Source organism: Lepidochelys olivacea (assembly GCF_965140295.1).
Source record: "Lepidochelys olivacea isolate rLepOli2 genome assembly, chromosome: 17".
Taxonomy (NCBI): domain Eukaryota; kingdom Metazoa; phylum Chordata; order Testudines; family Cheloniidae; genus Lepidochelys; species Lepidochelys olivacea.
Window position 1 is genome coordinate 4,479,921 of NC_140427.1, and position 25,301 is coordinate 4,505,221.

Genomic DNA, 25,301 nt, shown 5'->3' on the forward strand with positions numbered 1-25,301 from the left:
TTGCTATGACCATTTGGTCCTTCACAGGAGCTGCAGGTCTTACTGCTCTAAAAACAAGGGTTCTGAACAAATGAGATCCAAGAGAATCTCTGCTCGCAGTACAGGGCATATGACACATTTGAGCAGTTCTTGTATCTGTCCAGTAGATGGCGGTTGGTAGGGTAGTGAAATGCAGCCTTGCAGAACTGGATGCTTGCTAAATGGCATCCCAGTTGATGTCCTGGTATTGAATTGTGGTGGTGATGTTGTGTTGTTGTGATCTGATGTATTAGTGTGTTTACTGAGCATCGCAATGCAGTGGGCCAAAGTGTGATCCAACGGGCAGAATTTCACCCTTTCTTAATGCAGGAAGTCAATGTACTTCTCAGCTTTAGATACAGCCATGCAGAGAAGTCACTTTTGGATTTCTCCTAAGGGTCCAATTCAAACCAAAATAGGTCTGACTTCTGTACTGCAAAAGTGTGGGAGCTGGACTTAATGTTATCAAACTGAGCCCATGGAAAATCACCCTATGAAATGTTTAAAATGCCACTAGAGACCAATCCAGATTATGGAGGGGAACATGAAGACTGCGATAGCTGGAACTGAAACACATGTAAAGAAAACAGTGGATCAGAGTGGGGAGTTGATTTTTTCAGGTGGTGAAAAGGGAGATTTGTTGGCCAGGAAACCTAATTGCTTTTTTAAAAATTGTTTTGGCGTTATTACATTTTCCGGTGGGCAGGATGAGTTTCTTTCAGGTTAGCGACTGAACTGTCTATCTCTTTATGGAAAAAAAAAAAAAAACACACACACAGTTCTCGGGAAGAGTAAAAACTGACTGGCTGACAGCTGAAAGGATCAGAGTAACATTTTTGTAAAAGGGCTGTTTATGTGCTATAAAGCAATTAGCTTAGAAGGGATGGATCACATTAGGAAGGGGAATGGAAGTTCAGAATGACTGTGGCTTATAGCAGCATTCACCAGTTCTGACCCTCACGCTTTGTAGAAAGTTCCCAGTTTGTCCTTTGGTTGATGATCAGTGTAAATCAGGGAGAATTAATTATCTCCTGTTATTATTTGTGTTATAGCAGTTCCTTCTGAGTTCTCTGGTGCCACTGACTCCCTGTGTGACCTTGGGCAAGTCACTGCACCCTTCTGAGCACTAATTCATGTTTGTTTGGCGCTTTTGAATTGTAAAGCGAAGTGTGTGTATTGCAATGACCTGCTAGGGAGTGGAGACAAAGCAACAGAAATAGATAATATAAAAGGAACCATTCTCAGCTTTTGCAGACCTGTGAAACAGACCAGCTGAGTTAATATTGGCCTGTCGTGTACACGTACTTTGGGTATGAAACTTTACCTGGTTTACAGCCCTTCACACAAACAAGGGCTCCTATTGACGTGGAAAAGCTGTAGGCCAGTCCTTTTATAGCATCAGTGGGATCCAAATATTCTTTTACTCTGTTGCCAACAATCCAGGACAGGAGGCAAATCTTCCCTGTGCTTTCATCTGTGTAGTAACTACACTTTGAAAACTCCAACTGCTCCTGCATGGGAAGAATTCTGTTTTTTAGAATGGGGCCCTCTGTTGTTCAGTGGCTAATTTGCTGGTTGAAATATTTTTTTCTTGTTATCCAAGGATTTTACAAATGTAAGTGAGTTCTTACAGCCTACCAGTGGCTATTTGACAGAGATACAAAAATGACCTGTGCAGTGTCACACAGGATGGCAGCAGCTGAGTTGGAAATAGAACCCAGGAGTCCTGAGTAGCAGTCCCCTGCTTTAACATCTAGATCTCCCAGAGCTGGAACTAGGACTTACGGGTCGTCCTGACTCCTCATGCTTTATTTAACTTCTAGATCAGGGGTTCTCAACCTTTTTCTTTCTGAGGCCCCCCTCAACATGCTGTAAAAACTCCAGGGTCCAATGGTGGGCGGGGACTCAGGACCCAGGTCCGGTGGTGGGCCCTCAGGCATAGAGATAGTTTGACTCCTATTTTGGGGGGGCAGGGGCCAGTGCGTTTTGGACCAGCTCTTCACAGCAGTGTCCAGGAAGGCAGCGCCACCTCCACCCCCTGAATCACCTCAGCAGACCACCCAGTCTGTCTGGGTTGTGTGTGGTGGGGGTTCAGCTCAAAAAGTTTGAAAACTGCTCAGGATGTAGGGAGGGTTTAGCTAGGGGCTGTGTGGGGGCAGGGTGCAGCTAGGGGCTGTGTGTGAGCAGGGGGTAGCTCAGGGTGCAGGGAGAAGGTAGCTGGGGCTGTGTGCAAGCAGGGGGGTAGCTCTGCATTGTCTGCCTGCCAAAAAATATACTATGGATCCAAAGTATAGTCCTGTGCCACCTGTTGCTGCCGTTCCATAGAACGGTCATCTCTGATGTACTGTTTGAGGGTCTTAGCTATTTCAGAAAAGGGGCATCTTGACTGTAGCCCTCATTTTGTATGTGGCCTTTAGATGAAATCATGAAGTAAGCTGTACTGATGGTTGCCTGCATGCAGCAATGCAGCCAGGGCCCTGGCTTCATACCTAATCGCCTGGGGAGCAATGCCCGCTGGGACCGAAAGGTTGGAGGCTGGCATTGTTCAGGTCGCACCGGTGATGATACGAAGGGCAGAGTCCATCATTGAGTCCAACTTGCCACATTGATGGTTGGGTCCTATGCTGCCGCAAGGCATTTAGCAGGTGCAGGAATTAGGGCATTGGTAGATGTCCATAGAGTTGCGTGCTGGTGCCCAGTGAGTGGCCAGCAGTCTTGGAGAGGAGTCCAACTCTCGACTGGATTTTAGCATGGGTCTTCTTGATGTGTTGTCAGAAGGACAGAGTGCTCGCTGTCAAGTTTTATCCGCAAGTATGTAGAGGGCACAGTTAAAAAATGATTGGCTGTTGTAGTAACTTAATGTTATTAAAGGGTGGTTTTTGCTCTCGTTTCATTCTGTTGTTGTATTACAGTGGTGCCACAGGATCCCAACTAAGATCAGGGCCCCACTGTGCTAGGTGCTGTGTACACAGGTAATAAGAGACAGTCCCTGCCCTAAAGAGCTTAGCGTTGAAATAGACAAGACAGACAAAGGGGAGGGGTCTTTCTTTCTCTCTGTAACCTTCTCCCCATTAAAGCAGAGTGTACGTAAACCAAGCCAGCTCACTCGCTCTCTGTATTGGAGCGGTCTCTTGCCTTGCCTGTTTGTTTGACCACTGCCTTCTGTTCGTGGTTGATTTGTTAATATCAGTATCTGATGTATGGAAAAATCTTTAAAATGACCAATCGAAAATGTCTGTGCTGTGTGTGTTTTCTCTGGTCACCTGGAAACCTGGGCTGCAACGTATTAAATCTTCTGCTGTGTGCTTGGACCTTTACCATACGTGGTTGCTGGCTGGCCTTGGGTGATTGGTGGGACGACACAGAGCTGCAAAGTAATGGGATGCAGGGACTGCTAATAAAGGGCTGACGAGACCAACAGAATACATAGGATCCGGTCAGTCAGTACTGGGTACAGTGGGCCATTAGACCATGGGGGTGAGGGGGAGAGTAATTTTGGTCCCATCAGTGCCTTTTAGAGAATTATCAGGTGTGACTGCCTGCCTTCTGATGAATGAAATCATCAGAGGAGCGGGGGTTCCCTCCGAGGGAGGGAGGGTCTCCCTGTGCCGAGCACTGGAGAGAAATGCCCCTCCGCTTTCTGCTCAACACGCAGTTCTTGTACCAGTATAACCATTTCAGTGAGGAGTGGGGTGGTTTTTTTTAATGGATATCGTTATACCAGTGCAGATGCGGTTATACCAGCGTAAAGGTGCTTTAGCGGGGGAAAGCGATTCCTTCACTAGCTTTGAGATCAGCACCTTGATAGCAGTGCACTTGCGCCTATGCTTGGGGTTGGGGAGGAGGGGTTTGTACTGGTTTCACTGTTCTGGTATAGTTTAAAAGAAAAGGAGGACTTGTGGCACTTTAGAGACTAACCAATTTATTTGAGCATAAGCTTTCGTGAGCTACAGCTCACTTCACTGGATGCATCACGAAAGCTTATGCTCAAATAAATTGGTTAGTCTCTAAGGTGCCACAAGTACTCCGTTTCTTTTTGCGAATACAGACTAACACGGCTGTTACTCTGAAACCTGGTATAGTTAAGGCGGTACGACTGCTGTATGTAGACAAGACCTTAATGACTCCTGATTAGTATCTGTAGTCCAGCTCCACCGTAGCTGCAAATCCAGGCCTTTGTTTAGCTCCAGCTGTACAGTTCACTGATTGCTGCCACATATTTATTTAAGGGCTGAGTAATGCAAGTTGTCTAGAATGTACCTCATGTTGCCCGGGAGTACACAACAGCTGCCTCGTCCGACAGATGAGGACACTGTCCCTGCCTGCGGGAGCTGGCAGCTAAGGAGCCGTGTGACCATCTCGGTGGGCATGGTGAGTCTCACCGTGGGTCTTCTCATTCTGAGTTGGCCACTCTTTACTTGTGTGTGCAGAAAGAAGATCTTAGTTAGAAATCCAAACACCCTGCTTTGCTCTTTGTTGTTTCCCCGTGGGCTCTCCTGAAAGGCCTGTTGTTTCCTGTTGGCTCCCCTGAATACCTGAGCATGTTCTTCTACACAGAAAACCACACAGTGTAGCCCTGTTACTAGTACTAGTGTTAATGGGAAGCATACTGCTGTGCACAGTGAAATAGCACGGACGCCTTCAAAGCCCTGCTGACAGTGGGATAGAGCTGCACACTGGAGTAGCTCATTTCCTGGTGGGTTTTGATCCTTTGGCCATGCCTCCTATGTGAGCGTGAGAGTTTGTAATGGAGCAAAACAAGCAGAGATGGTCTGCGAAGCGTGTGGTAGGAAATGCAGTAGCAGAGGGAGAAGTTGTGAGCAGCTCCAGACTTCCATGTTGCTCCACGGATTTTCCCGAGTGATTTATTATTCTTTGTCCCATATTTGTTCAAAATGTAGAGAAGCAAAGATCTGTCACCAACAATAAAATCCAAAGCAGTGCAGCAGAGCTTGGTGCTGCAGGGAGCTGAGCACTCTGGCCCTGATCCAGCAGAGCACTTGAGCATGTTCTTAACTTTAAACCCGTCATTAACTCCAATGGGTCTCGTGCTCAAGTCTTTTTGCTGAACTAGAGACGTAGGATCGACCCCTGAAAGAAGGAAAAATGGAACTTCTGATAGATCTTGTATATGTTGTTTTGTGTGTGTTCATATGGCTCAGGCCCGGAGCCTGCAGCCACTAGAGAGGCTTTGTTGAAGTTGCCTGTGTGAACAAGATCTTCTCCCAGGAGCATGACTTGCAGGATTGGGTCCTTGATCAGCAGCATCATCCAGGCTTCTTCTGCCAGCTTCTCTTGACATGAAAAGTAGAGTTTCTTGGCTCTGTAGTTCACCAAAGCAGGCGACTGGAGCTTGAAAGGTCATGTTACCTATTGTCGAATGAAAAGCTCTAGCCAAAGCTGGGAATTTCAATATTAGCTACAGACTTTGAATGTTTAAAACTCACTAGTTATCTTAGGCTGTCCACTTCTCTCCATCCTCAGGGCTGCTCATAATATAGCATTTCAGTGAGAGCATAGCAGGGAAATCCTAGAGCAGAAGCAGAGCCCGCTGCATGTACATTACGCTGTAAGGTCCTGACTTCCAGAACTCAGCCAGGCAGGTCCCTCAGCTGTCGTTGGAGCAATGGCAGCCTTAATGGAGCAGTGATGATTTACACTAGTTGTGGATCTGTCCTGAGAGGCTAAGATCCCATGTAAAATGTGTGTAGTTAATTTGCACTGACAGCTATCCTGGTTGAACACGAATTGGATATTTGCAGGCCCAAAAAACAATCTAATTATTTGTTTCAGTGTGTGCGAACACCTCATCTGCATGCGCGGTCATAGCAACTGCAGCTGCATGCACATTTTTGACTTCTGCCTTGGACTTCTGGAGTTTAAATGTTTATTAATTAGACTTTTACTATTCACATCACATGCTCTAGGCTTGTAAACTGCGAGTCACACCAAAGCCAAGCAGATTGGTTACTTAGCAAAGCTCTTTTACCGTGTGTATGTGAACTTGGCAGCTTGGGTGTAATGATTACCAAGTGTGGAACTGGCCTGTAGTGAGATTTCCAGATCCTTGTGTTAAAGAAACAAATAGTCCTCAGTTCCAAAAGGAAGAAACAGGACCCGAAAAGCAGATCAGCCTGTGATCAACTTGGCTGTGATCACTTCATCAGTCCTACAGCTATTTTCCTCCATAGCTTATTCAGAATTAATTTAAAGTAGGCCAGGTGTAATGGCTGATCCCCATTAATGGGTTTGTATATTTGCTATATAAAGCTTCAACCCCTTTCCGTATGAATTCATCCTCTGCCCCCAGCAGTATTTCATGCAACCCTTTTGTGTCTTTGAGAGATACTTGTTTCCATTCCTGGTCCCATTCAACTGACACCCTTTGCATGGGAGCAGAGCATGCTGACTTTCTAAAATTCAGAGGACTCTTACTTGGTTTTGGAGTCTGATGTGTTCCCTGCTGGTTACTTAAGGGGGGCTGCAGTATACAGCATGATGCTCAAGTGACCAAGACCTGTGACTAATTAAAACATTACTGAAAATGTTCCAGTAATGCTGCAAGGTGAATTGCATCAGGTTGAGCTTGTTTTCTGGCTGCTTAGATGGATCTTAGCTTAATTAAATTAACTGACCACAAATGAGAGGATTTGAAACAACTGCATGAAAAATAATAAGTAAGGGATCAAAAATGGCACCGGTAATCTGAATGTTGGTGAATGTGGCATGTTCCCCAGGGCTCTTGTGCCCAGTCATTCTGAGCCATTTTGACACTGTATGGATGGGTGTGTATCATGGAGGAGCCGTTTAGGGCACATCTGCACTGCACACTAAGCCCGAACTCTGACTCGGGTCTAAGGCCCACTTCTGTCCACACACAAATCGGTCTGAGTTGGGTCAGCAAGTATCCAGGTTCTAGGACCCTGTGGGGGCCTGGGTCAGAGCCTGAGTCTTGTGGTTACTCAGGTCCAAGCCCTGTCATTTTGCAGTGTGGATGCAACTCAAGCCACAGACCCAAGTCAGAGGGTCTGCATAGGGCAGTATGGCTGTGAGACCCAGGTCTAGCAATTGTAAACCCAGATTTATGATGCAGTGTGGATGCTCAAACATGGGGTTGGAAACACTGGGGGTACATCTGCACTGCAATAAAAATCTCCCCGCGAGAGGGGTGGGTCTTAATGCCTGGGCTCCAGCCTGATCCCAAACATCTACTCTCCAATTTTATAGCCCCACAGCCTGAGCCCCGCGAGACTGAGTCAGCTAACCTAGGCCAGCCGCAACTGTGCTGTGGGACTTCTATTGCAGCCTAGACATACCCTGAGTCCATAAGCCTGGGTCCCACAGACCCAGGTTTACAGTGAAGTGCAGAGATAGCCTTAGCCTTAGAGCCAGTGGAGCCTTGCTAAGGGTTCCCAGAAACTGTGGTGATGGGCAGCTTTTAAATGTGTGGAGCAATAGCTTGCACTGCACTCAACCACAGACTTTAGTCCAGGATAGCCCACGTTTCTCCATCAGCGCATGCTGCAAAGCTCTTGCCTATAAAGAGGTGGGTGATGTGTAGCTAAGTGTGTGAGAATTAAATGTTGTTGCTAGAGTCTCAGGGTAACTGATGGATCTGTTGGTTTAGTGCATTTTTGAATGATCACCAAGGGAGCCCCAAGGTTCTCATGTAGAGTAGAAATAATCCAAATCAGTAATTCATTCCCCAAATTGCCCATGTCTCATCAAAGACCTAACAGCCAAGTGGTGTTGTGAGGTCTAATTACAAACCCTAGGGTTCTGAAAGGTGCTGGAGATGGTTCATCCTTGGCTGGGCTTGAAGTTAAACTACTAGGTGCTGGTTCATGCGGGCCTGCTGTCAGTAAGTAATGGACATGCTCTTCCTGGTTTAGACAAGGCTCCAGGTGAAATAAAGACCCCGCGAGCGCTCCCAGCCAGCAGATTTCTGGACAAGGCCTGCCTATTTTGCACACTCCTGCACTGGTCCAACTCTTTCTCAGAAACTCGAAGCTAGTCTGCAGCCTGGTCAGTGGGTTCTGCTGACCTCCCACAACCCAAGGGCCCCTTGGATTCATTAACGTATCAAAACAGGGACAGGTATCTAACTGGAAGTTTATAGGCTAATTGGCATCTCCTGAGCCTTCCCCAGAGAAGCCTGTTCACCGGACATGTGACTGGGAAGAGCAGAGCGTGATGCATTTGTGAATGATTTACTTAGCATGAATACACCTGACCACAGTGAAGCAGGGCCAAGGTCTGAGAGATGAGCTTAGTAGGGACAAGTCCTGGGTAGGGTGGAACATTGCAGCAACTCTCCTTCTCCTTGAACCCCAGGGGTGTCCTGTAAGGACCTTTCTGTTTGGCTAATGGAATGTTCTTTACAGCATGACCTTGTTGGTACTAACAGAAAAGCTGTACGGACATGTCTACTGCTTTCCCAGTGGAGCTCATTGCTCCTTGGCTCTGATGAGATCCTTGTGTGTGATTTTGCCCTGGGAAAGTCGTCCTCATACTGAGCATATCAATCAATGGCTTTGACCCTGTTGGCATGCTGTAGAGAGTGAAACCCCTGACACTCTCAAAGAGAGTGACCCTGGGCTCCATTTGACATCAGGGGCGTTTCTGCTTCCGGTTGGACATGTGAAACTCTTTATTTTGAAGTGTGAATCAGCCCCAGGGTAACAGATGCTGCAGAGATCATGTGGAAAAACGAACACCAATGCTGTGTAGCCAGAGAGTAGCATGAATTGTGTGTCTGTTAGGTGGCGCCTCACATCATCAGATTGAATCCATTTTATGCATTTGGTTCTGAGCAGTTAGATTACTAAAGAACAATCCAGGTCTCCATTAATGTTCAGATAATCTGGGTATCAATAGGGGACTAGATACCTTGGAATTCTTGGTACTTCTCTGTGTGTGGAAGTCCAGTAGTAAATCATTTGATAATGAAAATAGAATCCCACCCACCTAGCAATGGGTGATCCAGGTGGCTCCCTGTGGCAGCTCTGGTAAAGGGACATGCTAGAATTGAACCTGCTCATGATATGTGGTGTGTCCCAGGTGCTGCATTGGAGCCCTTTATCCTCCAGCTGGGACAGAGGATGCTGGGTTGTCAAATCCAGTCTTCAGTGTGGAGTGGTACCAACCTTTTTCCATCCAACTCACCTGGGTCTGGCAAATCCCAGTGCATTTAGCTCAGTTTTGTTTGATGTTCTTGGGTTCATTTTGAGCTTGGAACTAGAGCTGGACCCAACTCAGCCCCTGGATTCAAAGATCCTCTGAACTTTGCATGTATTTGCTGTAGACCCAAACGTCATAGCTGACCAGTGACTGCAGTGGGGCAAACCAACCCACATGCGCCCCTCTCCTCGCCCAGATCAAAACTTGTCCAAAGTTTAGGGAAGTTTGCATCTGATCTCTGCAGTCTGGACCCATCTCAACTCAGAGCTAAAGGTCAAGCTCAGCTCTTGTGACCTCAAACCCATGGGCTCTGTGTATTTCTTAGGTGGTGCCCTGCACAACGCAGATCCTTTGATTTAAAACCCTCTTGAATGTCCTAGTGGCAAAATATCTCTGATCAGAAATGAAGTGTCGTGTAAGCTAGAAGATGATGATTGTCGGAATTTCCTCTGTGCACCTCCTATGCCACTTATCTTCAGCCTGATATGCTTGTCCACCCACTTGGGTATTGCCTATATGAATGCACTGCCTCTACCAATGCAGCAGATATGAGGGAACCGAGACATAGTACGGTTCCTGGCACTGTGGGTTTGTTTTCACAGCCTGGGGTTGGGAGTTCTTTGCAAAGCTGCTAGCTCAGAGATGAGTGATGGCAAAGAGGCCTGCTTTTATCATGCTGTGTCAGGTTCACTTAATATCTCTACTGTGTTTAGTGTACAGTTGGGGCCAGTTATACAAACTGGCTCTTGGTGTTCAGACCATGGTGGCTGGCAAATTTTTGAGCCAGCCCTAGCTGTACATTTTGACTCTGGATTCCCAACCCCCCCCCCCCTTCTTTGTGGAAGTATTTGTAAAACTGCATTTAAAATAAAATAAAATAATTCTTGTTCATGTTGCACAGCTTCCATACAAGGGATGGAGGAGCCAGAACAATCATATACTATTCTTCATATTTAGTGCTTACCATCCATAGATCTCAAAACAATGTGCAGAGGAAGGTGAGTATCATTATCTCTGTTTTACAGATGGGGAGACAGAGGCACAGAGCAAGGCAGTAACTTAACCAAGGTTGCCCGGCAGTCCAGTGGCAGAAGCAGAAATAAACACAGGCCCCCAGTCTGGTGTACATTTGTCTGGCCCGTGCTGCCTCAGCTTGTTTTGCCGTTAAGACCAGGATCTTGTTTCCTGTGGAAGTGCTGCGGTTTTGAGTCAGGCCTGTAGAGTTAATTAGGTGAGTGCTTGGTTTATGGAGTTAATCATGCATGGATGTAGAGGTCTGTAAAGACTTCTTGTTATTAGGTTTTACAGATCTTGGTAGTGTGGGTTACTCCAAGCATGTAACTTCCAAAGGGCACCAGCACTGCAGCCTCCTAGCTACATTTGAAACTTCTCAGAACCAGCGTGACACGTGAGAAGTTAGGGTGGCTGCGTGCTCATATCTGATTCTAAGTGTAACCTAAATGACAGCCAGTGCTAGGATGCAGTAGTATCGCACAGAGCTGCGAGTTACATTGAAGCAGCTGAGCTGTGGCACGTTGTGTGCCCTGCTGAGGTGCAGGAGGGATTGCTCTGGAGATGTGAGGACACAATGGTTATCTGGTTTGATCGCTCTGGAGACAGCTGCTAGCTGTGTTCTGTAAACCAACTTTTGCCTGCCAAGTAAGGTAGTGGGAGGTGGGGTTTGGCATGTGGGAGGGACTGTGGGGCATGCCCTTTTAATAGGATGATTGTCTCACAGCAGGCAAGGCATGGAAGAGTTGTTATGAGGCTCAGAGGAGCGATAATGAAAAATCAGCCCACTGCTGGAATAGCTGCAGCTGATGTTCAGAGAGATCCTGGTCATGTCGTTCTGTATGGATGCAAGGAGTGGGGTGACTTGTTGTCTGATGAAGGTTCATAACCATGTACACACACCTGTGAGTACAGGGAGGGGGCACAGGGGCTCAGCTTATAACTGGAAGGTTTGCAAGTAAATAAAAGAAAAACCTTAATTGGGGCTGCTTAAATCAAGTCATCATTGTGGGAGGGGCTTTGGGGAGTTTAATTTGACAGTGGTTTTCTAATGGGATTGACTCAAACTTGGTGAGGCTTCCATGGAGGTTCATTGGTCCGGCGTCTGGCTGCACAGCTCTCGTTCTCTGCTGACTGAAAAATGGAGTGTGAGTGTGTCCTAACCCAAAAGCACCTGCATAATGTTAGGGAGATAGTCAGTCCAGTCCTAACGGCTTGCACTAGCACTGGGGACTATTGTTGATAGGTACTTACCGTCATGGAGGCCAGCTGCATGGCCAAACAGAAGAGAGACAGGCCCGTTTATGCCAATCCTACCTGCCCCACTGCCCCTCACAATAGTGCATTCTGACATTATGGAACTTCATCTAATCTGACTGCTTGATTGGCTTGAATGTCCCTGGCTCTCCTGCGAGCTAAGAGGGCACTTCCTGCTGTTGTTGGGCTGTTCCGAACTCCTGTCAGCTTGTCGTGCGACTGCTTGCAAGCTGCTTAACCCCAGGCTGGCTTATTTGTAAAATATGGACACTTGCCTGTTTCCCTGGGGGGTGGGCTGAGATTGTGTGTGTGTCTCAAGTGAGATCCTGGGGTGTGAGTTGTTGTATTAGACCCTGGCTCAGTCAGGTACTTATGCGCCTTGGAGCCTGGGATTTAAGCACGTCCTTAAAGATCAGCTTTGGTGGAGTGCACTGTCATTAGGCACACTTGCAATTTTAAGAATTTGGGATTAATCTATTGTTGCAAAGGCCCTGAATTTGGAAATACTGCTGTGATGCCAGGAGGGGAGAGACCCAGGTCCGCAATACACGCTGTCAGTGCTGGGAGAGAACAGGAGGCAAGGATGTGGTTTAACCTTTTCTTTCTTTACTAGTCATTTACTTTCTGTTATAGCAACTTAGTGAATGTTTGTTCTTGTTGCTAAGGTTTCCTCGGGATAATGGGTGCTGGTGTGTGGCCTCAGAGACTAATTACACAGCATCACTGAGCGAGTAGCAGCTAAAGGAAAACCAGGGTATAACTGCACATGAGCTGAGCTGGTGGTCCTGGGGGAAGCAGGGCATGCCCCATAGGTAGCTTGCTGAGCAGGCGGCCTGTTAATTGCATTAGCAGGACAGATGCTGCAGACCAAGAACTTGGCTCAGGCTGGCCCCTTGTGTCTTTTAAAAAAATAAATTATGAATTGCCTAACTAATTCACGAATTTGATATAGGTGTGAGACTGGTTAGCTAAGCTGATTAGCAAATCAAAGCCCATCAGAGATCTCCTGCAGCTTGCTTGTATGGCCATATAGGACATTTCTATATGAATTGGCCTGCTAGGATTCATGCTGTGTTGGCCAAACTACATGTGAATTAGTTCCCCCTGAAGGCCAGCTCAGGCTATGTCTTCACTGCAAAGGACGGTCTGTTTCTACATTAAGGTAGCTATCTCAATGTAAAGTCCTAGTGGAAAGAAGGCCCAGGTAGGTTGGACCTCCATGTACTTAATTGAGGTCAATCTCAGATGTAGAGCGGTATGGGACTGACCTGGACCAGAGACTGAAAACTACAGTGTCTTGTCTCCAGTTGGGTTTACATTGAGCCAGCTGCCACCTTGTAAAAACACACCTTTCTTTGCAGTGAAGACACAGCCTTCGCCCTTCTGTGAAGGGCCTGGTGTCCAAGGCTATATCACTGTACATTGCCTATGGCTGCATCCCGCACCATGAGGTATGAAGGTGGTGACACATCCCCCCTGCATTCCCAGCTCCCATTGGTAAGTAACACCTTGGTTCATCAGAACACATTTCAGGAGCTGTCTCCAAGTGCCTAACCCACGTAAGTGATTCCAAAGCCACGGCGTTATGCTGAATGGGGGACATATGCAGTGCTTTAGAACTGCCTGGACTAATTGCGTGCATTTAGGAATAAAGAGGGCAAAAATCTCTCTCTGTAGAATAAACAGGCCGTGACAGAGGAGTGAAGTATTAAGCTGATTCCTCTTGAAGACTAGAGGCCTGTGACATTTAACGTGATCACTATTAGTTGTAAACTGAGAGATGGCTTCGTTCTCTACGAGCATTGCCAGGAACAGAGAGAACTATTCTCTCCCCCCACATCCCGTCACAATATCTATCTGCAGCGGTGGCCTGAAATCCCGGTCGTAGAGCTTCCATTTGCCCTTTGTATTCTGGGCCAGCCTCTTTGCGTTTTGCAGGCGAATTGCTTGGAGTAGAGGGGAAGCAACAGGCCAGTGTGTACTGATGCTTAACGCCCAGAGGTTCATTGGCCAAGCTGATCGGAGTGGAGGGCGTCTGCGCACTGAGTCCTTTGTGCCCATTAGCCCTATCCACTAGCGATAGGACCTGCTTCTAACAGATGCTGCAGTGTTAGTGAGGATCATTAGCTCAAAGAAAGATTCCAAGCCAAACCCCTTGAATACAACATTCTTCTCCTTTGTTTCCTGAGCCTTGTGATTCTGCTTTTTCTCTAGTAGCATAGGCCCACATCCTTAAAGGTATTTAGGTGTCTAATTCCACACTGAAACCATTGGGAGTTAGGCACCTAAATACATTTGTGGATCTGGTCCATAGTCCTTGCCAGGCTGGATCCAAGCCAAAACCAATTTGGTTCGGTCTCCTGTCTTTCACAGTGGCCTCGGAGGAAAAGCATATGAACCCCACGGTAGGCAGGTGTGGGTGTCATGGTTCCAGGGCTGACTGCACCATCCATTGTGGTCTCTTTGAATGCACCCCCTCTGGTGTCAGGCCTCATGCCTTCACCTCTTCTGGGGCAGAATGCCACCATTTTGCTACTCCTACACCAGGCCTTGGGTTCAGTGCCCTGGGTGTCTATCAGTTGTGCTTACCCAGCAGGTCTGCCTGGATGCAACACCTGGCATTGCTCTCTTTGGCAGTCTGTGATCAGAAGATACAGCAACCAGGCAGCCTCCTTAAACCAAAGGATGGATTATTTCAACAGCAGGGGTGGAACATAGAAAAAGGGTTTTAAACCCCTGCCAATCTCTCTTACCCAAAGGTTTACCATCCCCTGATGAGAGCCTTGGCCAGGCCTGGCTTTTCCAGATGTCCTACCAGGTCCTGGGGGGTCAGCCGTGTCCCCACAAACATCTCCTTTCCCTCTTGAGAGGGGGATCCCTTTGAATGTCAGTTTTTGGGCTTTTGCCATGCACAGCCAAACCAATTTGGTAAATTGGCTGGATCCAGGGGCTAGAATCTGCAGAGCTTATCGCTGGGGCAGGGTCTCTTAACAACCCTGAAGTGTTTACCAAGGCATGGCTTATTCTGAGCTATTGCTTTCCTTCTTGCTTACAGCCCCCTAATACTAAGCCAATATGTTCATGCAGTAAACATCCCAGCAACCCGATCAACATACCGTATCCATATGACACTAGAGAGCAATTCCGGTTTTGTCACAGGGGGATAATCTACCCTCTGTGCAGGTTTCTTCCCATTGTTCAGAGATTGGTCTGCGCCCTAAAGGCGGCCACTCTCTTCACAGACGCTGCCCCACAGAGCTTACGGTTGAAACTAACAAGACAGACACAGGGTGGGAGACAGGTGATATTCCTGCTAGTTTCCTATTGAGGTTCTGCATAGGTAACTTCTCTTAATAGGTTTACATTGAGAGGGCCCAGGAGACATTTAATAGCCTCCCCCTAGCCACCTTTCTCTAGTTGCTCCCCGCTTCCCGACAAGCAGCATGTTTTATGTTTACCTACAAAACCGAAAACCTTTTCCTCCCTGCCTGAGTGAGATCCTACCTTCTGCCATGTCACATCTAGCTGCTCAGCGTGGCCCTGTGGTTTGTCTCGTCATACGCAGGCTTTCCCCAGGCTCTGCCTGCTCCTGCAGAGATGCATGTCACCTGCACAGCACCTCACCATGGTGAGTGAGATTTGTTTGCACCTTGACAGTCATCGGAAGGGTCTATGTGTTGCCGGGGATCCCTTTCTGTCGAAGGTCGCTCCCTTCCCCTGTTTCTGATGGAGGCTTCTGTGGCTCATCTTTGGAGAGGCATGTGCAGAGTTACATAGAAGTCTCTTCTAATCTAGACTTGGTTGACTGAAGCGCTCTGTGCAGTCTCTCGCATGAGTGACTGCCTTAGCAGGGTGTTGTCTTCACGTGGCCTCCTGTATCTCTCTGCTTTGGGCTGTCCTTGAGCGGCTTGGCTAATTGAAAAGAATCTTTGGCTCTTTGCCGTCTGATGGGTATTCTGTAGGGAGTTCGTCTGAAGTACAGATTTTTAGCACTGTGCGGTGTTGCTCACTGATGCATGTGACTCATCTGGAGCTGTTCCCCACTCCTACACACATGCACGCGCACCCTGGGTCCAGCCTGATTCATGTTCTCTAGGCATCTTATCCTGTTGCCAGCTGCGCCGGCCATGTCTGCTCACCGAGGAGCAGCATCTCGCTGGTGGCTCTGTAGGTGGAAAAGGGCTTGGATCGTACATACATAGTGCATTCCCAAGAGATTCACAGAGAGGAACCAGATTTAAGGAAGTGAAATTGTACTATAGGCAGAATGAAGTTTCGCCATGTAAGGAGCAGGGCCCATTTACGCAATGCATGAGTTCTCTCCTGGCTCTCAGTGTGATCTTACCTGACCGTGTTCCTGATGAGCAGGCTCTGTTGTACACCCTTTTGTGCTGAGATACTTAGGTCTGAGTAGTGTCCCAACACCTCATGGCTTCCCAGAGCTAATCCTGTCTCTATGGCAGCGTACAAACCTGAGGACGTGCAAGATACCAGACTAAGTTCTCTCTGTGCTCCCTTGCTTCGCTGCTGGAAATAGCTGTGTCAAACCATGTGAGGTCCTTCGTGGATCTGATTCCTCAGAGGGAGAGGTGTTGAGCCACCCACAACTACAGGTGAAATCCGTGGGAGGACTAGATCCTCGGTACCAGTTAAAAGCCAGCAGAAATAATGAATCCACTTCAACTAGTGTATAGAATAATCCATCTAAAGACTAGTCCTGGGTCTTGGTGAGTCCCCTGAGCCATGTCCCTACTCCCTTCCCCCACCCCTTCTCTCTCTGCAGGCAGTGTTCAGAGAACTGTGGGGAGCCAGACAAGCGTTCCGGGTAATGAGAAGCAAAAGAGCGTGATGCTATGTGTTTTGATCAGTCATGCTGGGAGAACATTCCTTATTTTCTCTGGTGTGTCTAGAGAACATGCTCAGATCTGTCCTGATGGAAAGCCTTGATCGAATGCTGCTTTATTCCAACCTGTCATCATCAATACCAAAGGAGCTAAAGCTCCAAAGATAAGGGGCTTATGGGCCTCTCCACCCTATGGAAAATACAACTGCCAGCAGAGCAGGCTTCTCTGTCCCACCAGGAAGGACTGAATCCCAGGTCTGAAGGGCATTATGCTCTTATGGGCTCCAGAGTTGGTCACTGCATATCAGTGTTCCATGAAATCAGTGGAATTACACCGGGGTGAAGGTGGTCCCCTGTGTCTAACAAAACTTGCCCCCTTAGATCTGTTATTCTGAGTGTGAGTATAAAAGGCCTGGGAAGCGAGATCCAATAGGCGGCTGCTGCGCGTATCCTCAATCTGCACCTCCCTGGTTGACCCAGCAGCCGTCATAGGGGAAATGTGGGTGAACTCCACCATACTCCAGCGCTGTGCCTTTAAACCTGTCACAGCCCAAGAGCTGGCTCTAAAACAGGATGTTTTTCTGCTGAGAACAATTGTCATGTGAGCTGCAAAAGGACATGGCCAGCTTTTAGAAGCAAGGGAGCAGCAGCTCTAGTTTCTGCAGCAGTGTCAAGTTCAGTAGGTTAATGCAACAGTGATGCAAGTTGCCCTGGTCTGTGTATTTACACAGAACTCCTGTGAATTGAGAAAGGGAAGTGACACTGGTTTGGATTTTAGAAGGAACCAGCTAAGGTGGTTTTCTCCCTTTGCTGCAATGTGCATGCTTGTTACTTCACTTGGTCTGCACAAGGCCTGACGGTGGGAGTGAAGTTGCTTTTAGACTTCCCCGAATGTACGACAAACCCTTAAGGAGTAATCCCATTACTGACTTCTTCAGGCATCCCTGTCTGAAATCAATTGGCCAGCACAAAGTGGAATAATAAATCTCAGATTTAGTTTCTAATTCTTATCCCACTATACTTTACACAATACAATGTTCACTTCAAATTCTTAAATTTTATTGCACCGTCAGTTTCACATGTGGGAATAAAGAGGCAGGCTGAGGTTTTCAAAGCTGTCTAGGGAATTTGGACACCCCATTCCCACTTGTGTCTAAATCCCCTAGGCAGCTGCGGAAAACTCATGCTGGATTTGGAAAACTCAGTCGCTGCAGTTGGCTGGCCTGCGTTTGGATGATCTCTAGGGCAGCAGATCAGATAGTGATAAGAATGTAGCAGGGGAGGAGGAGTTGGCGCATTTCCTTACTTTCTGCTCCCTTTCACCATGCAGGGAGCATTTGACAGAGATAAGTTGCGTCACTGACCCAGTGCATATGCAGCATCTGATTTATGATCCAGCTAAGGGGCTGTAAGTTCCCTGAATGAGCCAAATCCAAGCTTTAGAGTCTAGTGTGTTGAATGCTATATTAATGAAGCCTCCTCTCACTCATCACGCTACTCATGATGCTGCTGGCTCTGATATTTTTTTTTCATGTGTTTCATGTAAGTGTAGCATATCAGGATACTGCGAGCAAATGGAAGAGCATCCAGCTGTCGTTGCTGGGAGTTCAGGGACTAAGTCTGATCTCTGTTATGCTGGTGTTAATCTACCATCTCCAGATTTGCACCAGCGTAGCCCTGGTTCAAAGCTGGCATGCAGGCCCTGATTGAGCAAAGCATTCAGCAAAGCACGGAAGCAGGTGACTTCAGTGGGACTTAAGCATGTGCTCTAAGTGTTTTGCTGAATTTGGACCGGAATGATTAGATTTGGAGCCAGTGGTCTACAACAAAGCAATTCCTGGGGAGTTCTCTGGCTTGTCTGAGAGAGCTTCTTGGCTTTAGTTACCACCTTTTGGCTACGTGGGCACCCGTTTGTTCAGGGCCCCTCCTGCAGCTGTGGGCAGATGGATCAGCCCTGGGTCTGATACCCTTGATCTGAATAGAATAAGGTAATGGTTTTGTCCCAGGCTCAATAGCATTGTTTTGGACCAGAGCATGCATACAAAATAACATCAGCCAATAAACATCTGCTGCAGCATCTGCCGACAAGGGCATGTGATGCCCTTCATAACATCACCATGGGACTGTCGCAAAACAGCTGGTTCTCAGACTGATTCCAGCCGTGACGTGCTGAAGTGACATTGGGGTTATTTTCTGGTAAATGTAGATGCAAATCAGTCTTGACTGTTCTAGACTTCTGCCTGGCTTGGGTGGCTTTGCAGTACGTTGGGGCTATGGGAGCCGAATCCATGTATCTTGCATGTTGGGGTCAGTCTGGAGCCCTCAGTATTAGCCTAAAAATATTTGCATGTTTCTGTAGCACCTTGAACTGATCAGACTTACACCAGTGGGAATTGGATGTCTGGGCTGTGTTATCTTTCAGGTATGTAGAAATGTAGGGAGTACATGTGGTGTGTCAGGAAAGCTGTTTAAAGTGTGTGCCTAAGGGAGACAAAGCATGCACACGATACCTCTCGGTGTATGTAAGCCTTGATCGAATACTGCTTTATTCCAACCTGTCATCATCAATACCAAAGGAGCTAAAGCTCCAAAGATAAGGGGCTTATGGGCCTCTCCACCCTATGGAAAATACAACTGCCAGCAGAGCAGGCTTCTCTGTCCCACCAGGAAGGAGTGAATCCCAGGTCTGAAGGGCATTATGCTCTTATGGGCTCAAGAGTTGGTCACTGCATATCAGTGTTCCGTGAAATCAGTGGAATTACACCGGGGTGAAGTTGGTCCCCTTTAAAGATGTGTCCTAATCTTGGAAAACATCTCCACTCTTCAAAGCCAGGGGTTCTGTAACCCTGATTTAAAATTGCAGGTTTGTTTGCTTGCCCACTCCAGGGATTCTAGGTGTAGAAGGTTTGACCGCCCCCTTTGCGTGAGCAGGCCAAGTATAAAAAGTATACAAGGCCCTGCTCACCAGGCCCTCTAGGGTCATTAGGAGCTGTAAAAGAAATGCAAGTGTTACAAAACAATCAGGATAAGTGACCATGCAGGGAAAGTGCCCAGTGATATGAACTTTAAGATTAGAGCGCTCATCTTTGTCCTATCATCTCAGATACCAGGATTTCATCTAGTAAATATCACCTATTTTTTTTTTAACTGGGTCATCTTTTTGATTAGTGTAATGTAATGAATAAAATCGCACAGCATTTCTCTCTGTCTTCCCTTCCTGGCTCGACTTCCTGAGGTCCAATCTTGCAGCTGAATAATTGTTGCAGTACTTCTCCCAGTGCTGGGTGTGCCGTGGGATCAGATGCAGCTGATGAGTGTTATGCTGTGTTGGTATAGCCTTCACCCTGCTGTCCCACTCACTGAGCTTTTCCTAAACACCACCTTCCTCCGGCACCAGCAAAAATCCATTCTTTTCATCCTTTGTTGTTCCTACACTTGTACTGTTGGGTAACGAGTCCCAGCTCAGCTCTGGCAAGGAGGAGAGAATCCACTGGTTGACTTGAGTCCTTATTATTTAGGTTCGCAAAGCTCAAGGAGAGTTTGGAACAAAATAACTGTTCTGTCGCGTGGCTGGTATTCCTGTGCCTCGAGGTGGGAGTGCTGTGAAGTGCATGAAATACTCAGCCAGTGCTGCACTGGTGAGCTTAGTGCAGGGGAGTGATCTGTTTGCTCAAGCTGTGTGCTTTTCTGTGGAAAAGGGCCAAGGCCATGCTGCTTGTGGCGCATCTGCGCCTTGCATGGAAACAGCAAGCTGTGTGTATCAGCAGCAGAAAGGGAGCGTAGGCTCAGCCAACTGAACAGCAGCGTGTCGGGGTAAGTGCGCTATTTATGGAGACTGGAACATGTGTTTTCTTGGGTTTGCTGTACTTTTTGTTGGTGATGTGACTTGTTTGGTATTAACAAATGGCAGATGAGTATTTGCCCATCGTTCATACATTTAAATAGCCAGGTTATCTCTGCCCAGCAAGTACAGTTTTAATGCTAGGAAATGTCGCCACCAGGGCAGGTAAATATTGATATGTGTGAATCTATATACTTAATATTAGTGCTTATGCAACAGCTGCTTTGCTGGAGAGACCTGACCACAGGCAGCTCAGTATAGCAGGTCTGACTTTGTGTCCGCCAAAGCTTTTTCTGCTGTTCAGTCCCTTTGTGCTTTCGGCTGAAGAGGCACAAGGTTGCTTAGCTGCAAAGAGGCCTACAGAAGTGCAATGAAGTGGAGACCTTCTCTTCCTGTTGTGGTGGTGGCACATTGTGATCTGCGTACAATCTTATTGTAACTGAACAGCAGGAGCCCCTGGCGTGGTCATACTGGTAGAGGACAGGGGCACTAGAAGTTCTTTTGACAGACGCTATGGCATCAAACATCAGACATTGTAAACAAGATGATTACAATTGGTTGGGGGTGGTTAATATCATCTTAGATAATTAACATGGAGAGCGTTTTGCAGAACCAATAGTCTTGGTCCTGTTTATGCTGATGGTTTAATTTTTGCATCTCAGGACTGTGAAAACCATCAATGTCTGTTTTCTTTTTCTTTGTAGACAGTCAGCTTGGCAGGGCTGCAATGCTAGCATTGCAAACACGATAGTGCATTTTTGTTCAAAACAAACTGGATTAGAAGAAAAAGTCATGGTAAAAATTACTAGCATCTGTGGGGTTTTCTTAGTTTTTATAAAATCAAAACTTCAAGCCACATCTTAAAATGGAGGGTGTTTATTGAAGGGTTGGGTTTTGAAGTGGAGACCTGTAATGTTTTTATTGCCAGGTGTAACTGGAAATCTCACAGTGACACACACAATTTGTGGTATGTTTATTGTTGTGGAGATTAGCACACAGCGGGTGAAATCTGGGCCCCATTTCAGTCAGAGGTAAAACTCCCAGTGTGCTTTTCACGTCTCATCCCTATGTAGCTGAGGTAACTGGTGTGTTGGCAATGTGATTGCTCGTTAATGCAATTATTCCCCAAAGGGGAAGCAACCTGTAATACAGCTAGCAGTTGCTTGAAGTGCTACCGCATTTTGTATCGTATTGAAGGTCATGTGCTTTGCACTGTGTCCTGTATTAATCCAGGCAATAAAGTGTTAACTTGCACACACATGAGTTCAACTGGAGTGAATCTGACTCCTGAGTTGCTGTCTGTTTAGAAGCCTGTGGCATTATTGCAAAGTGTAAGTGGTTTGATGCTCTTTGAGCCCTGCCCAGATTGTACAGGCAGCCTGGCTACAAAGCTGCTAATTTCTAGGCTGGTCAGACCTCAGAGCAGTAAGGTAATCCGGAGGGGTGCTTTGCAGTTCTTCAGTGTGAAGCATAAGTTGTGCTTTGTCCCATTGCTTACCTAGACAACAGACTAGGAATTCTGCAGTTGCTACAAAGAAGAAAAGGTCTACTGGATATGGATACTTACCTGTGATCTCTCAAACAGCTGGTGATTTGGGTGGATTTTTACTGTAACCAACCTGGCTTGGTTCTCCTAGCCCTGGTCCTTCCTTGCTAGCATCTAGCTGGGGATAGGCAAGTCTGACTATCCCGCTGGAGACGTGTGTGGTGGAATGGAGATGGAGAGGGGTCACAGCTTCTTGCTCAGATATTTTTTGACTATAGAAAGGGCATATGTTCCTGGCTGGGTGAGATGAACTATGAGACAAGTGACGATGCAGTAATGACATGAAACACCTGACAGTGCTCCAGCTCGTTACCTTTGGGGTCTCTTGTTTCCCATGCCATTCTACAGGGTGACGTGCAGCCTTCTGAGCTTGCTCTGAGTCACCCCGTGAATTATCTAGGTAGGTTGAGCACGTGTGATTCCGTGCTTCTTCCTGTCCTTCCGTAGCCATTATGCTGCCTCTCATGTGGCATTGCTCTGTAGGAGCGGAAGACGACATCCTCCCAGCTGCTAAACCAGGGACGATAAACTTGAAAGCTGTAGGTTTTGGCCAGTGGAAATGAGTGTGACTGCCCTGCTTACGTGCATCATTGTGAGTCTTCCCAGGTGATGAGGGTAGATGTACCCACCTCTGAAAATCCAGGCTACAGACCCTGCAGACTACATTGGCTTCTCTATAGGCCTAGATGTCTGTCTTTCCGTCCCTCTCATGCGGGGCCTATCTAGGTTAGACGTGAGAAGCGGGCTGATTCCAATGCAGAGGGAAACATTCTCTCCCCACTTAAGCAATGGACATCCACAAACTCTAGTGAAAGTTCCCACATGTAACCTCCCTGCTTCCCTGGTGTGGGGTGCCTTCGGCTGTGCTGTGCACGGAGCATCGCTAGGCACACATGTCATGTTTACTTTGATTTACTACTTAGCACAGTCTGTGGCTTTTCTGCCAGCCCTACTGGGATGCGAAGGTGAATTCCCTGTCAGTCACTGGCACCCAAAGCCGAGCATAAATGCTGAACCCAGAACTTGCTGCTATCAAGCAGCTAGCACAAGGAACCTGTGCGCGTACTACTGCTTTGCAGTTCAGCCTCAACTGTTAATATGCAAAGCAGTGAGGACCCTGCCTTCCAGAGTGCTGTTGCGCTCTGCAGCATGCTTGGTCTGTGAGCAGATTCCACACCTGCTGTGCAGTTCTCCTTCCAAGGATCACACCCCGGAATGCACTCGCCCCAAGATTTATATCTCGCTTTAAAACTCCTTTAGGGTTTAGAAGTTTACGGCAAATGATTGCAAACTCTCTTCCCACAGTCCATATTTCCAGTGAGAGCGTGGACCCATGAGACAGGACTCCTGATTGATCAGTTCCCCTCTCTCTACCTCAGCTTATGTGTCAGTAAAATGGGGTGATGATATTCACCTCCTTCACCAGGTGGGGGGAGTTGTGAAGCCTAACTAATATTTGCACAGAGCTTTGAGCTCACCTGATGGGAAGTGCCACTGTATTTACACTATATACTGTCCAAATAACACCTCCCTCCCCCCTTGGGTCTCTGCAGCAGCTGGGATCAAGCTAACCGTCCCCAGATGCAAACATCTACACACACATTCTCAGGGGAAGCCCCTTGATTCTGCTGGTCTGATAGAGCAGGAGTATATTGCATTGAAGGTGTAGTGCAAAGTTGGGAGGATCCAGATAGCGTCAGAGAGTGGGTTTTTTTGTTTGAACACTGTTTATAAAATCCAGTGCATTAAATGAAGCATGCACTCCCTGAGCTACTGGCATCAGGCATATTTTGTAAATTAAAAAATAAATGGACCCGATAACTCTTAAGTGCCAAGCGGTTTTCGCTTCAGCAGGAACTGCAAAAACCTACCGGCACTTTTACAGCATTTTGCTGGGGATTCAGGAGAATCTCTCGCTCTGAAACTGCTGCTTGGGGAATGTCTTGTGTCATCTGGCTGAGAGCACTTGGATGATAGACAAGCTTGGTGAAAAGACTTGGGAGCTTTTATTGACTGTAGACAATGTACTTTGATCAAGAGTCTTTCAATGTTTTTCTTTCTTGTCCCAGCTGGAATCAAAACTATATAGATCAAGCCAGGAGGGACATAGAGCCAGCAGCTGTTCACATTTCCTCCCCTCTCATTGATTACCCTGGTGTTCCTGAAATGTTAGAAAACCAGTTCAAGCTTAAATCACTTCTTATGAAAGAGTTTGTCTGTATGCTTCCCTGGGCCAAATCAACAAGGTTTTGCAATATGATAAGCGAGCCCCTGTGTATAAAATCCTCAGCATCCACAAAGCACAGGCTTCTGATGAGAGCTGTAGGTGAAAGCAAGTAAATTACACCTGGAGAAAGCTGTTCAGTGCAGCATGTTCACCTGTTAGCCAACCTGCCATCTTGATTAAATACATTTCCTTATGTAGATCAGCTTAAAGCCTCAATTGTTTTTTTGTCCAGAACATCTACAGGCCTATAGCAGCTGTTGAAGACAAATAATTTCCTCCCCTGGAGCAGCAGATAGAGACTAGAGTTAACTAGTATTGTCTCTGTGTGGATGCATTGGTCTGGAATTAAACAGTGATCACTGATTATGGAATGATCCGCGGTTCATCGCTGGCTATTCCATTGGAAGGCAGTAATGGGTACACAGAGATGGTCTGGCATGTACAGGGGTTGTGTCTAAAGCGATCACATGCTGGTGTTTTGAGCGGCAGCCAACGTTCATTTTGTGGAAGGACAAAGAGGCCACGATTCTTGCAGCACAGATCAGTGTGGCAAGAAAGTTTGGCGTAGATGGTTTTCCTGGCTTCATGCTTTTAGGACCATCAAAATGCAACTTACTCAGTCATGCAGAATCTGTCACCAGCCCTTTGCTGGCCTTGGGCAATAAGAGTCCAGGCACAAAAACAGAACGCATGTCTCCTGCATGGCAGGGCAGAGCACTAGCCTCCTGGGCCTGCCCATTCCCAGCGTCAGGTCCCAGCTCTCCAGTGCGCTGCTCTGAGGAGAGAGTTTCTCCTGAGATCTTGAGTCTTGCTGTGCAAAGGTACATGAGCGCTGCCCTTGGTTAGTGCCCTGATGTGTTCAGACCACGAGCCAAGCTCTGCCCTTGGATCTGAATGCTGAAGCTCTGCTCCCATGTTCTGTCGTCTGCTGCTGAGAGCAGCACATGGAGCTGGGTTCTGAGCAGAGCCCTGGGCTGTGCTCACTCTAGGCAGGCGTTGGTTAATGACTGACTTAGTTGTTTGGTGCTGTTTCCTTTTCTTACAGGTGTGATTCCTCCGGCCTTCTCTCCAGTTTCCTGCCATGGCTGATACTATCTTTGGCAACGGCAGTGATCAGTGGGTGTGTCCCAATGACCGGCAGCTGGCGCTGAGAGCCAAGTGAGTGCTTCCTGCTCTTCCTTCTCTCTCTGTTAACAGCAGTGGCCACAGAGCGTGATCTCTTACAGGGTTTACTCTTGCCCCCAGGCTGATTCTCAGGCTGTGAGACTCGGGCAGAAGGGGCGGTGCTAGTTGCCTGTGAGGCAAGGCCCCTGGATCTCAGAGCATCCAAACTGCAAAGACAAAGCCTGTAAGTGGGGAGGAAGGATTTTCCAGTGGT

General features: G+C 47.3%; 1 protein-coding gene across 5 annotated transcripts in view; it reads left to right on the top strand.

Moving 5' to 3' along the window:
* The first annotated feature begins 4,260 nt into the window (after positions 1-4,260).
* The window catches only part of RPH3AL (rabphilin 3A like (without C2 domains)), an 86,330-nt gene continuing 65,289 nt past the window's right edge, over positions 4,261-25,301 (top strand). Inside the window, exons 1-3 of one of the 5 annotated variants that reach the window (XM_084651073.1) lie at positions 4,263-4,389; positions 10,224-10,429; positions 24,969-25,081. In XM_084651073.1, coding sequence (XP_084507199.1) covers positions 25,005-25,081 — 77 coding nt within the window. In that variant the 5' untranslated portion in view covers positions 4,263-4,389; positions 10,224-10,429; positions 24,969-25,004. Of the gene's footprint in view, positions 4,390-10,223; positions 10,430-10,959; positions 11,115-19,882; positions 20,123-24,968; positions 25,082-25,301 lie in introns of those variants that run through there. The other 4 variants (XM_084651071.1, XM_084651072.1, XM_084651074.1 and 1 more) reach the window with 4 other exon arrangements.